Source organism: Apis cerana, linkage group LG4 (genome assembly GCF_029169275.1).
Source record: "Apis cerana isolate GH-2021 linkage group LG4, AcerK_1.0, whole genome shotgun sequence".
In the NCBI taxonomy this organism is placed as follows: Eukaryota; Metazoa; Arthropoda; class Insecta; order Hymenoptera; family Apidae; genus Apis; species Apis cerana.
In genome coordinates this window covers 6,979,071-6,996,544 of record NC_083855.1, presented here as the reverse complement: position 1 = coordinate 6,996,544, position 17,474 = coordinate 6,979,071, and the positions used below count along the sequence as shown (strand labels likewise).

The 17,474-nt window shown below is 36.3% G+C and overlaps 1 protein-coding gene across 2 annotated transcripts in view; it reads right to left on the bottom strand.

The window, feature by feature from the left end:
• Positions 1-17,474, bottom strand: part of LOC107995625 (uncharacterized) — a 72,608-nt gene that overhangs the window by 20,229 nt on the left and 34,905 nt on the right. For both annotated transcript variants that reach the window (XM_017053252.3, XM_017053251.3), the window contains exon 2: positions 779-881. In XM_017053252.3, the coding sequence (XP_016908741.1) occupies positions 779-868 (90 nt within the window). In that variant the 5' untranslated portion in view covers positions 869-881. The remainder of the gene's footprint in view (positions 1-778; positions 882-17,474) is intronic.

Here is a 17,474-nt window from a genome sequence, read left to right as displayed (position 1 = left end):
TCCAATGAAATTTAAGATGAATAAAAGTCCTTCAATTTCGCGTCAAAAATGACTTTTCATCGTTCAAGACAATTTTCGCTTTTTCTTCTTCCTTCCTTTATTTCCCCTTTTGCTCGAAACAAATTTCTCAATTATTTCTCTCTTAAAAATTCAGCACCGCGATAAATCTACTTAAAGAAAATTGGATCAGTTTTAAAGATAGCTCGGGTAGAAACGAGTAATAATCCATGGGCGATCCTTGGCGATCCTCGAGAAGGATCAGCGATGGGGAAAGGAAGAAAGAGCGCAAGAAGACTTTCTTTCCTCGGTGTCGTTTCGGTTTCAGATAGCCGTTTGTTCCAGCCAATACCGATACCGTTTTCTGGGTCGTGCCTCTCACTCGATCTATACACTCGGTGCTCTTGGCAAAAGTGACTATTGAATTTGCAACCCGCCACCTTATGCGGTGAACGGGCTATCGATTCCGGATCGAATTTGTTTCTGACCTCGACAAGGATAGTCGGAGATCTAGTTGCGTTCGACGCCCTTTACCGAACAAAAAATTTTTAAGGAGAATTTTTGTGGAGAAATTATATTTCCGCGTGATTTTTCATGATTTTCTCTTCGATAACAACGAACCGAGAGAAAGAAAAAGAAAAAAATAAAGGATTGTAAATATTTTCGTCGAGGAGATTTTAAGAAAAGATTGGAATTTGTGTAAAAATTATTTTTGATCGGAAGAATTTTTGATTAAAGGTAGAGATCGTAGAGATGCAAATAATATTTTAAAAGCAATTACCTCGAGTTGCACGCCAAAGAGATCTCGCGATCTGCCGGGTCTCGAGGTTTCCAGCTCTTGCATTTCGGCCTCTCTCTCCGCTAGTCCCATTTCTTCTAGATATCTGAAACGTAAAAAGGGGAAAAAAACGATATTCAAATTTAATAGGTATTCCTCGGGAAATTTCTTTGAAAAAAAAACTGCAATTTTGCGAAAAATCTCTTTCAAGATTGCAATTTCCTACGTAATTTCTTTCAAAGTTGCAATCTTTCCAAAGTTACAATTTCCTCTCTTTCAAAATTCCAATTTAACTTTATTCCCAACACATATTATTTGCATAGATCAACAAAAATATCTTATTAAACGTATAAATATAATAATTTCATTTAAAATTGCAATTTTATTCCAATGCAATTAAAAACATAAATCGAACAATTAACGCCGTATTGTTATTAAATTTATAATTGCAGAAAGTATAAAATGCATAAAATCGTTGAAAGGCTGTGATGTAAAAGAAATTGAAAGGTAACTAATTCTGGTTGGAGACGTTCTTACGAAACATATCACCGATGGCTGGTAATAGGTAAAAGCTCAAACATAGATTAAATCTATCCAATCTTGGAAAATGCATAACAGAACGATAAATCCGTACTTCGCAAATCTGTTGTCACTTCACCTGTTAGATTGAGTTTCAATCGATCTTTCGAGATTGCCTCTGGTATTAACAAACAGGTTTTTTATATTGATAATCCATGTTGCATCGAAGTCAAACAAGTTGTGCATTTAATGTTACGTAACGTATTGCAATATGTCAATAAGAAATAAACAATATCAATTAGAATCGCGGGACAAGTTTTGTTTCAAATCGATTCGTTTAACTACAAATTGACGAAACGAAAGTTTATATAATAGAAGAAGGACTATTGATCCGAATTTTATTTATAATCATGATTAACTATATTATGTAAAATAATATCCTAATAATTTGAACGAATATCGTTAATTAAAAAGTTGACTGATTGAGCCTTAATTTAGCTAATATTAATACCATTGAAAAGCGCCAAAGAAAAAAAGAATTTCTTTACACGTTGTTCTTTAGAATGACTGTAAAAAGTATCCAACAGTCCCCCAATACTTGCAATTAAACGTCTCTAAACGTTACGCCAACAAATCAACTTCCTCCTTCCTTCTTTTCTTCTCCGTCCTTTTTCCCTTATCCCTTCTTTCTGTCTTTCCTTTCTTTTCCTTTTTTCTTTTTTTTTCTTCTTTTTTCTTTTTTCATTTCGTTACGAGGACCGTGGTTAATCCAATTAGAAGAAGATTGCCGCGCGAAAACGCAACAACACAATGGCGCCTCGTCGAAACAATGGACGCGGTTGGAAGTTCTCTCGTACACGCGCATCGACCTTAACGATACCGCCGACAGCGTGATTATTCGGTAATTATTCGTAATTAATCTCGGGTTGACGTTCGAACTGTTACGATTGGCCTGCATCGCTTCCATGAATTATTTTAATTGCGATTAAATCGATCGGATATTCGGAGAACACGTCCTTCCGAGTTGTGGGAATCGAGAATCTTCGAGTGAAAACCTTCGAGATGGAATTTTAACGAGGAAAACGAAGATTTAATGATTGCAATTAGAAGATGTATTGCGTGTAGCTGCGTTAGATACGTACGTTGGATTTTTGTTATAGTTGAAATATTTAATAAATATCTATTAGGAAAAGTTCTGTCTCAGATATTCGTTTATTTCTTGCTGTCGTTTTGGGACGAATGATTCTTGCGATATTTCGACATTTTGATTTATCGCTGTAAGATTTATATAACATTTATATAATATTAAATGTACCAATTGTTTTTCTTTTCCCTTTTCTCATTCATTCCATTTTTTCCTTTTCTTCATTCTCTCCACTTTCTCATCGCATGCTTCAAACGCACAAATGTATCTAATAAAAATAAACGATTATGTACTCCGTAATACTAACGACTGTATTTCGTGTATGAAACATGAAAATGTCAAGCTGTCGTTATCGAAAAACCTTCACCACGTCATAGTATCGCGTCAGCGGTTGCGTTATACCGGTAGATACCGGCAATTAGATATTTCTTTTCTTTTTTTTTCCACGAAAGTTTCATTAGCTATTTATCATTTCGTGCTCGATCATATTCGAGTCGACAACCAGTGGAATAAAACCAAGCTTAATCTCCAGAGAACCATCTATCCGAGGCATTAGCCTTGCCCCTCATCTAACGCGCGATCCGCTTATTATATTGAAATGATGCGAGCCGCAACGCGATTTTCCACCTTCCACGGCTAAGCTTGCATCTGACGCAAACGATATTTTGCAACAGAGTATCGAGCGAACTTTCGAATAACGATCCACTCGATATTTTATCGGATTTTCTCCCGTGGAAAAATTCGAATGTTGGAAAGTGAATTAGCGAGCGAGATGACGTTGCGAAAATTTGATGTAGAATTTCGTAAAGGAAGAGGAAACATCGCTTCCTGGATGCACCCTGTTGCGGAAAGATGGAAATGGATACACTGGAGAAATAGAGCATGGGTTGATTCGAATTACGACTCGAATTTTCCTCCATCATTTTATATTTTATACAAATATTCTTCTTAAAAATCTCTCGATTGTATTACATCCTATTTAAAAATCATCCTATTTAAATCATAAATCGTTCGAATATCTTGGAAAAATAGCAGACACGTTTCACACTTCCTAGTTTTCGAAGCGTTTCAAACGTCGTCGAAAGAAGAATTTCAGAAATATCGATGGAAGAGATACTCTAGTCTCCTCGAGGGATAGACTCTCCGTGCATGGAACACGGATTAGAGGCGGAAGCGGAGGTGGCAACTATATAACGGGATCACCGATACGGATCATTAGCACCGATGCGCCTTCGACCGAACTCGACCACGAAATCGGTCGGGTCGCGACCGATCTGGAAGGCAAGCGAGCTGTATCACCGTGCCGCAATTTTTCCATTTCGTTTTCTACGCTGTGACTCACCGCCGCTGTTGCGAGATTCAGCCGGCAGACCGGAATTGCGGCAGAATCGCGAACTCGGCGCGTTGAACCGATTTAACGAGATTCCCGCAGTTGCTTTTGCAACTTCGTCTTTCCTCTCTCGATACGTGTTCATGAATCATCGGGTGGTCAATGATAATTTGAACGAGGATTCAGGCCAGACGGAGAAGTTAATAATAATACGATAATATTAATGGTATTTTAATTAATTTAACCGGACATTAATGAAGATAATCGTCGAGGCAATTACTCGAAGGTCGCGTACAATTATAGTAACTGAATAATACATTAGGTTTGTAATTATAGATTTATAATGGTAATTTTGTGATCGAGTGATGGCAATTAATTAATTGCGACCAAAAGAGGGATGACTGCATCCTTGTTGAAAATGTTATCTTCATAGTGTAGTGAAAATTAGCTTTTCCATTAGGAAAATTTCCATTAGGAAACTTTTGAGTTGAGTAAACTCTTGTACACATTTTGTGACCTTTTAGTTTTAGCAGTGTTCGCAGTTGAAGAGAAAGTATACAGAGAGTATATACAGGTTTTATAAGAAATATAGAAATAAGGATTTGTTAGAGGAATATAATGTGGAATAACGATTGAGTGATTCAGTTGACTTTGCAATTATCAGGATTGTTCTGTTCTCCTTTTAGCCTTTCTAAGTATAGGCAAAGTGATATATAGATATTTGCTCACTGGAACGTGCGTTGCAAATTATCAGACGTTGAATCGTGTATTATTAACATTTCCAACTACTTGTGTTCACAACAATATCATTATTAATAACCTAAAAACCTTTGCAAAATTAATATCTCACGAAACGCGAGAGACAATGGTTTTAAATAATTGAGTCTCTTTATACTTTCGAAAGTTAGAAAAATACTTTTGCGAGAGAAAAATCATATTCATTTAAAAAAAAGTATCCTTCGACATTCGATTAATTATCCTTCAACTATTTCTCCTTCAACCAACACTTCACCAACCAATTCCACAACAAAAGTATTCCTCGCATTCTCTTCAATCTCGCCATTCCACTCCATCAAACAACACATGAAACATTAACAAAAATGGAGAATCCGTCGCTCTCCAAGAATCAATCCCTCCGTTTGCCATCAATCAAACTCGCATCAGGACACACCCATTCTCGACACGACCGCCACCCATTCGTCACATTCGTTCCTTTTTTCCTCCCTTTCCAGAAGCTTGCAAAGGGGGTTGAAACAGGCAACGTTGACGCGTGAATTCAAAACAACGCGTTGCCACGACACTCCGGAAACAAAAAGGCCTGGTTATCGATTACAGGAAAAATTCTTTGTCATCAACGTGTCCGTGTTCGCATGTATATATATATATCCAATATTAGGACGTCGTACATCTTTTCTTATCACGGCCACCAACCGAGCTGATGTCGGTGGTGGTAGGTCGAACAAAGTTAGTTGGAACATCGATCCTGTTCTCTCTCTTTCTCTCTCTTTCTCTCGGAGGATAATAATTAAAGTTCCAACGTCGGTGGCTGCTTTCGAACGTACCACCCTCCCCTCTGCGCTTCTTCCCACCTCTCGCCGTGTAAACAGACCACGAACCACGCGTTTCAAGCCGCCCACGATGGATAAATAATAAGCAGCAATAACAACCTGCCAGGTAGAGCGCGGCTCGCGCGTTATTACGAGCCAACTCTATCTAACAGCAGGATCTCGACGAGCTCTATCGCGCCACCCTCGTTTCGTTTCGTTTCGCTCACTTATCAACTTTTACCACGTGGAGAACTGCGGCAGGGGCCGTGGATGTGCGCGATTTGTTCTTACGGCCGAGATTCGAAGAGATTCCGAGTCTTTTGGAACGGTTTGATTTTGTTTCGATTCTCTTTTCTTTCGGATTGCTTCTCTTTATTTCGTTGGCGGCTTTCTTTGAAATGAAAAATTAAAAAAGATTTTTGATCGTACGAGCAAAAAATTTATTTGTTTCAAATCGTACTCTTCGATTCATTGATAAACACTTGTTGGGGAATTAAAAAATTCTGTTTAATAATTTTTGAAATGAAAATTTCTTTGCTAAATCCTCCTTTAATTACTCCTTTAATTACTCTCCTCTCTTTGAAATTAATTTCACCTTGGCCGGACAAGATCCTACAAATCTACTAATTGGATAAAAATATATAACGCAACATTCCAATTGCTTTTTCCTTTAGAGCGGTTTACTCGCTCTCCGGTTGAAAAAGAACAAAGAAAAAAAGGAGGGGGGAGGGGCGAAAAAAAGGCGGCGAGCCCGTATAAACTCATTTACATGCTCCGCTTTAACGTAACGAACTGCATCGCGTGCATAAGAGCCGCCTATGCACCTTCGTGGAACCTGTCTGGACGAGTGCACGCTAATACAGCTCCCGTAATTCTTGGAATAAATATTCCTTGCTGCTACTACTAACCTTCCTACATTTTCTCCCAAGTTGCACGCTGACAACTAATCGTGATAACCCGGTACGCGTTGTAAATTCGGTGGTTCGAGCGATCGATACCGAGATTCGAGCAGAGATTCTCGAGTTTCCGCCAATTTTCACAAGCTTGCTTGTCGGAAACGGGGATATTTGTGTCGTTTGACGGGAGAAATCGAGGCGCGAATAGTGGAAAATGCTCGAATTATTCGGATCACGAGTTTCAACTTTGCTTCATGTTTGTTTTATCTTGTGCAAGATCTTTGTCTTTTCAGAATTTTTAGATACAGATATATATATATATATATGAGTGTTACGTTACATTTAATCCTGCATTGGACTTTCTTACGAGATAAGAATTTCTTTTGAAATTATGAATAACAGAGAGTGTTGATATTTCGTATTGAATATTGGAGGATTCGATAATCTTGGATGGAATTAATGAATGTACGAATCGAAATTTTTTGAAATTTATTCAATATACGTATAGTAGGATTTGTCTATAATTAACTCGTGATGATATGAAGCTTAAGCTTCTGGATTTGGTAATAGAAATCGTTGATGAAACTTCTGTCCGCGGTAATAATAAAAATAAAAGAATTCGTAATCTCTTTGCAATTCTTTCCTAACTTTCTACTTATCTTATTATTTTTTCACGTACAATTAGTAATTGGTAAACATGAACACGTTTTCACTATTGTCCTTCTGCACGCTTGTCTTCTTATGCACAAAGATATACAAGAAATCGTATCGTTGCAACATTCCTCTTCTCTACCTCTTTTCCTTTATTGAAATTAATTGAACAATATCTCTGTGACTGAACTAATGCTAAAATTCCTCTGCATATATTCCACGTGAACTTTTAACTTTTATTCAAATTAAACAGAAATATTTAATTCTTATAGTATTATTTCCATATACTATTGTCCAATTAATCTCTGAATTATCAATGGTGGACAACAGATCGATTTACGCTCCTCGAAAGAGTCAATGCGCGAGGATGAGTCACTCTGTCAAACTCACACTTCCTCTGTTGATGGCTTTCGTTTCGACAAGAAGAATGATCGCGGAATTGCAGTTCACCTCGAGAACGAAACACATTCACGACTGTGTTTCCAATCGATTGGAAATATAGTTGAAATTAAACGCGAAATTCATGAATATCGTTGAATACCGTTGAAATAATGAAATCGTGCATGGTTTATAGAGATTTCTATGGTCAGATTATCTCGAAAGCAAGTAATTGAGTGATTAATTCTTCACATGGGATGAAGTGATATGAAAAAAGTTGGTGTTAAATATGAATTTGGTTTTTATTTTCTTCTAAATTGATATTTTTTTAAAGTGATAAGAATTATTGTTGAGTGAATCTTGAAAATAATGATTCGTCTTACAAATGTTCAAATCAGATTCTGTGTAGAAACACGTGTTAATAAGATATTACGTTCAAAAGGAATTAATTAGTGATTATCTTGCGTTTATGGAAATTCGTTTCGAATGAAATTAAAAAAAAAAAAAAAAGAAATAGCCAATGGAATTTCCGTTCTAATTTGATAAAAATCTTAACAACAGAACGCAGGAAGAAAAATAATATAACAAGGTAAAAAAATAGTATAGATATTTATACAGTCTCGTAACACGAAATAAAACCAATTCTGTGTTAATGTCGATATTCGAATATCAAAGATCAAAGATAATAAAAATTCAATTATATCTATTACATAAAGTTCATCTATCAACTATTACATAATCCGAAAATTAAATTTAAATTTTACAAAATAGGGAAACTATATAAATTGTGGAACAATCTTTTTTCACGATGACGATAAGAAATGACTTGTGTTATTATTCTGACATACATTCAAACACATTCCTCGCAAGTGAAAACGAAAGAGCGAGCGTTGAAAATGATGGTCGACGAACCTGATGCAAGTGCGAAATAAGAGGGAAACGATTGTCCGACTTCTTGAACGAATCGAGTCCAATTCTGTGTCGTCGGCTCGATTCCACTGGGCTAGATACCTAATCCTCTCACCTGCTTGTCTCTCGTTCACGGATCAGATTTCATCGAACAGCATTTGCATGTTTCCTAGTTCCGTGTTCGTATCCGCGTATCGCTTGCGCGCCTGTTTCATTTTCTTTTCGAAATACGATCAAGTTCTCACAAGTGAGTTTCAAAATTAATTTTAAAAGGTAAACAAATATTATTAAATCATCTTATAAAGGAAACTTGATCAACATCATATCTTCAATTCTATTTTGAAATTTAATTTTTATAAAATTCCATTCATCCAAATTTGTCACGATCTCTTTCTTTTTTCCAAAGTCCACCATTAAAAATCGGTGAGAAGTTAAAAACGACGAAAGCAGTTCGAGTGTGACGCGTGTACTTTTCGAAAAGATTTGGATTTTTCTTTCAGAATCGCGAGAATAGAGTGCAAACATTTTTCATCGGGAAACGACTTCCGCCACGCTCGTTCGCCAAGCGGAAGCACCATTATGGCGACCGATCAACTTCGAAAGTGGGATGATTTTCGTCGTAGAACCACCATCGCCTTTTCAAATATACAAATATACGCGTAACACTGTTGCTTTTGTTCGTAATTAAGAATAATTAGTCGGATGCCATACCAACGTAACTCGCCTAGGCGCGAGAGTATAATTACCCGCAAAAAGCCAGCCGGAATGGCCGAGCTTAATAAAGCATCTTATTATCCTTGTTACTCTTCTTTCTCTACGTTGAACTTCGTCTTTCGTGCCGCGCTCTCGACACTTTTTCTCTCACGTGCGCTCTTTTATTTCCGGCAGACTTAAGAGGCGCGACCCTGCCCTCTTTGGACGCTTCTTTTGCTTCGTTTTTCTTTCTCTTTTTTCTTTTTCATCCTCTTCTCCACTTACTTTTTGTTAAATTTCTTTTTTTCTATTTTTTTTTCTTTTTTGGTATCGGTGATCGTCGAAATTAGTTTAACGATCAGCTGTGTTTGACAGTATTTAACTCGTTTGGAAATTGATCGATATTCTTTTGAATTTATAATTATTTAAGTAGAGTTATTATCTTTTTATAACAATTCTAATTTTTTTTTTTAATAGTTTTTATTAATAATAATTCTAATTGTGTAAGATATTTAGTTTTTTATTAGAGATCGAGTAATTAAATTCATCAATATTAAAAGTTGCTTCTTAGATTAGTGTGTATGTGTGCATGTGTGTACGTAAAATATTAAATTAACTACATAAAATTTTATGACGTCTGAAGACATTAAATTTAAAGATATTAAATTTAAAGATTTAAGAAAGATTGTATACGTAACAAGATAATTAATCTATATGCGAATATTTTAGCGTACATTTTCATTAATTCGCATTTATAATATCCTCGCATGTTCTTCTATTCTTCCTTTTCTCCTCCTTCTCCTTACACGAATAATGATGCGACTTATTAGGCACTTCCTTTGTTTTTCCTCTGAACTCGATCAAAAATGTGCAAAGAATATGCAAGACCATAAATATCTCGATGCGACCTCAAGATTGTACCGAAATTAATCAGTGGAGAGGAAACGCGACATCAAAAGTGAAAATTTATAAATATTAAGTATTATTAAAAGTTAAAATCGAATTAAGAATCGAGAAACATTGTGTCAAAATTAAATATTATATTATAGACTTTAATCTCTTTCATATAACTTCCGATTTATAATCTATAATGAAAAAAGAAAAACCTCGCAAAAAATTTTTTAATCCTTGAACATATATTACTTTCAATAATCATACAAACTTTCGATAAAATTTTTCAAAATTAGAGAAATGAATTAAAAATTGAGCCAAATCGTTCAGATCTCGATTATTACGATAAATTTTCGTGAAAGCACTTCTGGCTAAGCTGGAATCCAGGAATACCAAGCTCGAGCGCGTGAAACTTCAATTGTCAACGAACCGAGCCACAAATGGTTTCTGGGCAAGGGAAGAAAAAGTGCATAACTGTGCAGCGCACGTGCCGGTCTTTGTGCGATTAACATGACCGGTAACAGCAAGTGGGTCACGACTCCACTGGAATAAAGCAGACCGATCCGTGACCTAGACGACTCGACATTAACCCGACTCTATCCTTCTATTCCATGCTTCGTGATCTTTGAACGTGTGATCTATGGACACCGAATAATAAACTGATGATACAGAGATCGGATCCAAGCTTTGGAGTAAATCGTTTCTGATAATGTAAGTCCGAATAGAATAACAGAATAATTCGAATTACAAGAAGAGTATCGAGTCAATGAATACACAATTAAACTTTGAAGATATAAGAATTTAATTTCATATAAATTTGCAAAGAACACAAATGTTACTATTACAGCCTTCGTTTGTTCTGATAAATTCAATAAACCACGAACCAATGAATCAAAAAGAGAAATGTTAAGTAAAAGATATATATACGAAAATATTTATCAATTGCAAATTAAAATCTTGATCGATTCCATTTTAATATAAGCTGGCCTGATTCTATTCAAGCATTCTTCGGGTCGTGGGGAAAAAAAAGAAAATAATTTCTTTCGGACAAGATTAAATTCCCCGCGTATAGGATGCAACGTAACATTCGCAATGCTTGCATAATCCGGGCAAACAACGATTTCCCATAAATCGTTCATTCTTCCTGTTCGAGATATTATTTATAGCCCGTGGTTGTGTGTATTCACGACGGTTTATAGTTCGTTTACGCCCACCAGGGTTTAACTGTCAATCATTTACGTGTGATTACTCTGAGGCGTCGCGACGTCGGAAGAGCAGGTTGAGGCGTCGCCAAATGAGAACAAACTCTCCTCGTCGTCGATCAAACGATTTTGTTTCACACGTAACGGATATTACTCTAATTCGATATTATTGGAGTAATCGTGAAGAAAAAGAGAGAGAGAGAAAAATGTGCAATTGATGGAAAATTGCAGAGTACGATTTATGATGCAAGGAGTAGAACGTAACAGGTGTTCTCCATGAATTATATTGTTTGCGTGATGTTGGAATCATTTCTATGGATTAATATAGGTGTTGTCACGTGTATTGTGAAATGGTTGACAGATACCTTTCAAAGACGTGTGCTCGAATATTTTTATTCGATACAAAGGAATGTGTCGTCACTTTTGAAAGTAAGTGAAGTAAGTAACTCTGAGAATATTTCCTTTTTTTAATTTTTGATATTTAATGTTCTTAATATTTTATCTGTATGTAATACACGTTACGATAGATATTTGGAGAAATTAGGATCTCGATTAAAAGATCAATGAGATCAAACAACACGGAAGGCTTAAGTCATTGGAAAGAAGCAAGTAAAAAAGGGAGAGTAATAGAAGTGGCGTCGAAAGGGAAGAAAATGGAGATTAAAAGTCACGTCATGTCGCTGGTTCTCCGTAATGGCGGTTACACGGTGAGCAACCCCGGTTTCTGTGCCGTCTCGTTTCGTTAGTTCTGTACGGGCCGTGGATTGGCCCGTCATTTAAATGCCAGCGTATATACTCCCGAGACTGCCACGAGCTACTCTCAAAGCAAGCCGATAGGGGAAAGAATAGATAGAAAGGGTAGCTGCCGACAATTCGACGAAATGCCAGTATCTCGATTTGTCAAACACCCACTCCGTTCTTATCCAACATATTTCTTTGCAAACTATTTTTAGTAGATGTCAAATTGTCATTTTTAGACAATTGGATCGATCTTACTTATTTTTAATTTTTCTATTGAAGAAACAATTGAACAGTATCTCGATATTAATTAAAGAATTTTGAAAATTGAAGTATCGAATTCTTCTTTTTAATATTTATGATTTTCAGGTAAATTTTGGACGCGAAGAAAATGAGAAAAATCAAATTGAACAAATAATGGACGACAAATTTTAATGTAATCGTGAAAACAATGTCAATGATTTGTGAACGCGAGAAATTTCCTTTCGTGAGGAGTGTAAACAATTCCAGTTGAAGAATGAAGTATCGTTCGTTCGAGAACTCGAGAAGAGCGTAACTCGGGAAGAAAGAAAGGGTTTGCCAATTTTCGAAGCATAAATCTTCGCTAAAACTTCGTAATTTTATTCCGCGGTATTGCATCTTCCGCGTTAAAAAGTACTCCACGAGTGTACCTGTTCAGATCTCGACTGGATGCAAGTTATCTTGGCCAGGCAGCGAGCCAAACTTTTAAATCTTCAATGAATCACTCTGTGACAATAATACTGGAGAGGAGATGATAGAAAGCGGGCAATAAGATTTCACAACACTTGGGAAATAGGATATATTTTCCTGAACCCATAATTTTTTCACGAGAGAGGAAAATTTGGAGTTAAATTTCTGATTAATATTATTTCCGAAAAATTAATTAGTTATTGGAAAATATTTAATATAAATGAATCTTTTACTTTTTTCCAACATATTTTTTTTTCTTTAACGTGTACACAAAATTTCAATGCCGTTTATAAACAGAAATTGCACAACAAAATTATACAACAACGTCTTATTCCTGTGCCCAAAAATCATATTGCACAAGTATCCGCATTCATCAGAAAATATAAAACAATAACATATAAATCAGTAACATCGAAATTTATGAAGGAATATATATATATATATTTTTCTGACGCGAAATTCGCCATTCGATTGAGTATTCCTCGCAGACGACCAATATCTGCAAAATTTCAACATTGCCTTCCAAGCGAATCAAAGATACACTTGCAACAATATTTCTTTTGCTTCGGTATATCACGTAGAATGTTAATACACAAGTAGAATTTTATATCTGGTTGACATATACGCTTTTGTAAATAGACGACAGTTATCAGATGTGTAATCTGTACCAATACAAAATTCTCTTTTTTCTTGTGCACGAGAAATATGAAAACTTGGTGAAATTTAATTTGAACTTTAACCATTTCAACATAGTGAATTAAAATTACATTACGATTGCATAATTATCCAATCGAGCTGGATAAATTTAAAAATTTTTTAAAATAAGAAGGATTGATCGTGATATTTCGTTGTGTGGTTAAAAATTATATCTGGAAAATAATTCCACGAAAGGCAAAAAAAAAAAAAAAGGAAACGATGTGCTGTGAAAAATAAGGAAGTGTCCGTATACTTTTGAGCGTTAGTGTACGTTTACACGGGGCGCGGTATCGACACCTCGTAAAGCAAGAGGAAGTCGTACCTTTCTCGTGTGTGTACACGCCGCAATAAAACGAGCGTACACGCGCCGGTATATCGCCGGTATACACGAGCATAAAGCAATATTGATCCGACCTGTACGTTCCAGGTGGATTTTTCTTCGTTAGGAAATTCGACGAGCGTCCGGCCTGCGATAATATTTTGTTAGGTTCGTTGTCACTGGCTCAGTCGTCCATTACACGAGGAAATTGCGTAGCAGTGAGACATTTTTAATCTCGTGTATTAATATCGATGGTCGCGGTGGATCGATATCACTCTACAACTTTGCTTATACTAATCGACAATGTGCGTGTGTGTAGAGATTACGATAATTGTCTTTCAAGAATGAATGCTTATTATTGAAACTATCGACTACGCTTTATTATGAATTTCCATTGGTCGGAAATGCTGAAAGAAAAATAAGAACAAAAGGCTGGATATCGTGCGTATTACGAGTTTTAATTTTTTTTACTTTTTAAGTTGTAATGCACGTTATTGGAAAGGATTGGAGGATTGTTAAATTCATGTTTTTAATAATCAATTAGCGTCAGGAACAAAGTTGCAATGCGAGATACGTTTGAAATACACAGATACTTTCGGCGAAACGGATTAAATTTTACAATATAACAAAATATTCTGAAAACTTCCTCGATCTTCCAATTTCGAAACTTTCTAAAACCATTCGAAAAACTTTCGAAGGCGGTTCTTAATTCTCGACGAACGAAATTTTTCGCGTGTGAGTTACACATCATCTGGTTTTCTCAGTTGCCGCTCACTCGATTCATATCGCAATTGAAACGTGATGGAAAATCACCGCCTGAAATAATTAAATCGTTGATTAAATCGATAACATAGCACAGCGGTTTGAAAGAGGATCCTTTCTGCAAAGTTATCGCGCCACTGTGTATATTGGCACCTCGTAAACGGCGCGCACATAAGAGAGAGTCATTGATCTCAAAAGTTTATCATGGATCGCGATAAAAAACGAATGCACGTCGTTACGAAATTCGTTTCGTACGCGCAAAGTAGCAATACAGAAACGTGGGCGATGAATTAGTAAAATGATCCGGGATTACTGTGAAAGTTTGTCGAGAATAAAAATTGTTTCGTTTATTTTTTTTTAATATCGACGTTTAATCCGAATTACAAAATAAAATAAATTTTTATAATACGCGAATATTCGTGTGGATTATTTTAAAATTAATGAATTTTATATTTTAAATTGAACTTTTCTTTTTTAATAGATTTCGCATGCTGTATAAATTCTTTTTATATTTTTCTTAAAAACGTCGATAAATAAAATTCTTCGCAATATAATGCGAAATTGTAATTTGAATTTAGATACTTAGACTTTGTAGTAGATATTTTTTTAAAGTATCATATCTCTTATACAGAAACATAATCAAATTCAATTTACGTCTTCGTCTTATTTAAAATATACTTAGGTATATTACTTATTATGTATTCTTTCATATTTAAATTTTTAAACGAAATTATTTGAAGATAGATTATATTTTAAAAAAATAAAAAAACTATTATCAATTTACGGATACTAGAATTTTCATCTCGCGAAACGATAAACTCAGAATTGTTTCATTCGATTTTAAAAATAATAAACGAGAATAAAACGAGTTTTCGTATGAAACGATTGTAAATAAATATTTGTTTCTTTTTTTTTTTCTTTATACCGTGATTAGCTTAGTGAAATAAGGATACGCTGACGTAAACGGGGATCGTAAAAATTAATTGGCCGATTCAAATTAATCAATTATCGTGATGAAGGATACAATGTATCAATTTTGTAAAATATTTCCCTGCCCGTTAAATGAGTCCGTTAATTTCGACTGAATTAACATCTAGCACGAGCAAGCTCAAGGTTAACAAACTTATCGCAAGCTCAAATGATGTAACGCCAACACGTTTGTAACACGAAAACCGGAATCCACCCAATCTTTCCATTTCAAACTTGAATCGAAAATTAAACGGAAATATAAAAGAAGATTTAATTATACTCGATCTTGAAAAGAAAAAGGGAGAGAGAGAGGGAGTGGAAGGAGAATATATGAGATAATAAATAATTCAAAACACGAATCACAAGAATAACAAGAATATAAACGACGATTTAATCAAAATTTAATCAAATCTCTTCGATCGAGCAACTCTATAAATTTCAACGCGATCTTCGATCGATAACCGATACGAAAAAGGAAAATGCGTAAACACACGCGTAGAAATAGAAAACGCGTCCTTCCTCCTCTGTACAGGAAGCACAGTGGCGACAGGAATACGGTAATTAAATGCTAAATATCACGGACTCGTTCGAGGAGACGGTCGTTCTATCGAAAACTCGTAAACCAGCAGGAAGTCGTGTAGCGGCAATAAACTCGGCCGTTCCTCCACACGAGATACATGCCGTGGCTCGGGGAGGAGGGGGGGAAAAAAAACTCGCGGTGTGTTTAGATAGCGGGCTTAGCAGCTCGTTTAGCAGGCGAAAAATCACGGTTCGTTTAGCGACACGCGGTAGTAGTACGCTAACAGCAATAGCGGTGGTGGTTTTCAAGAGATCCTCTGCCGAGACCGTGAGAAATTCGAGTTGGAGTGGCGGGTCGATGATCCTCGAGGAACTCCTCGACGACCTTGAATCGAAAAAAAAAGGCCTTGGGTGATAGCACGCCAGCGGAAGTCGCGCTAACGACAGCTTCCCTTCCCTCGAAAATGAAACGAACGTTTCTGGTCGTCGTTCAGTAATTGAATCCTGGATACGATCTCGTGGTTAACGATCTCGAAGCGATCACAAGTGATTTCTGCATCGACGACGATTTTTGGAGGAAAGTTTCGTGTCGCTCGAAACGTGAAGAAGAAGAATCAGATTTGATACGAAAATTTTCTCTCTGTTCATCCTTGACAGTAACACAAGATTTATCCTTATCTTCCTTCCTCGAAACGAGAGAAAGAAAAGAAAAAGAATCTCGAAAGCGGCGATATCTTAAAACGAAACACAGGAGCGCGAGGATTCTCGCCTGGAAGGAGACGAGATGTGCAAGCGATCGTCCTGGGAGTGCAATTGCAATTAGCGCAATATTCCGTGTTGGATCGCGGCCTACCGCGAAGTCCGGTCGGAGTGGAACAGAAAGGGGTAGGAAGGAAGTTTTCTATCGATCCGTGGCGATGTTTTGAGGTCAGGGCGCTGCGCCAGCACTGCGGCGGCGGGGCACCGCGATGCCTACGTCGAAGACGTCAACAAGCGCGACGAAACCGATGATCGCATCGTGACGATGATCCCTCCGCTCTGCATAAATTACATTAACCTTCCACTATGGAAGTTGAGTTGATTCCATCGGGGTTAATATATCGGATGTGCGTTCTTTTCCTTCGCCCTCGACTTCCGGGAACCGCAATGCGGAGGGGCGCGCTTGCGAGTCATCGCCGCAAGAAGGATCCTTCTGTTTCTTCTGTTTCGCTTTGCGACCGGTCGAGGAGGAGAGCGTCGTTCGAAATGTTTGAAATGAAAAGAAGTTGTTTGGTTTTTTATTATATCGTGGCATTTGAAATGATAAATGATTTTATTTTATCAAAGGAACGCGATTAACGATTCGAAAATAAATCGTGGGACGAGTTATTATTCTAATTGCCAGGGAAAATACGTGGGGATGAAAAACGTTCGGCCATTCAAGTTTTTTCGCGAAAGAAGGAACGTGAAATAAAAACACCTCTCCAAATATTACCCGTGCTAAAACTCTAAATATTTCACGTAATTTAGAAACAAGAGAAAACGAATGAAAAGGATATTAAAATATTCTTTTCACGGGATGACAAAAGGAAAGCGAAAGCTACATATTGCGTACAATTTTTTAAAAAGAACAATTTTTTTATTAAAAGTAGTCCAGTAAAATTCCAATATTTTGTAAAATTAAGAAGAATCTTTATAAAAAATTAATAATACATAGAACTTCGAAGAAAATAAAGGATAAAACAAATAATAAATTTTCCTTCCTTTTCCTAACAACTTGAACAACAAAGCATATCTCGTACGCTATCAATTTCTTCCATGAAATCCACGTTACACGGTCTACTCC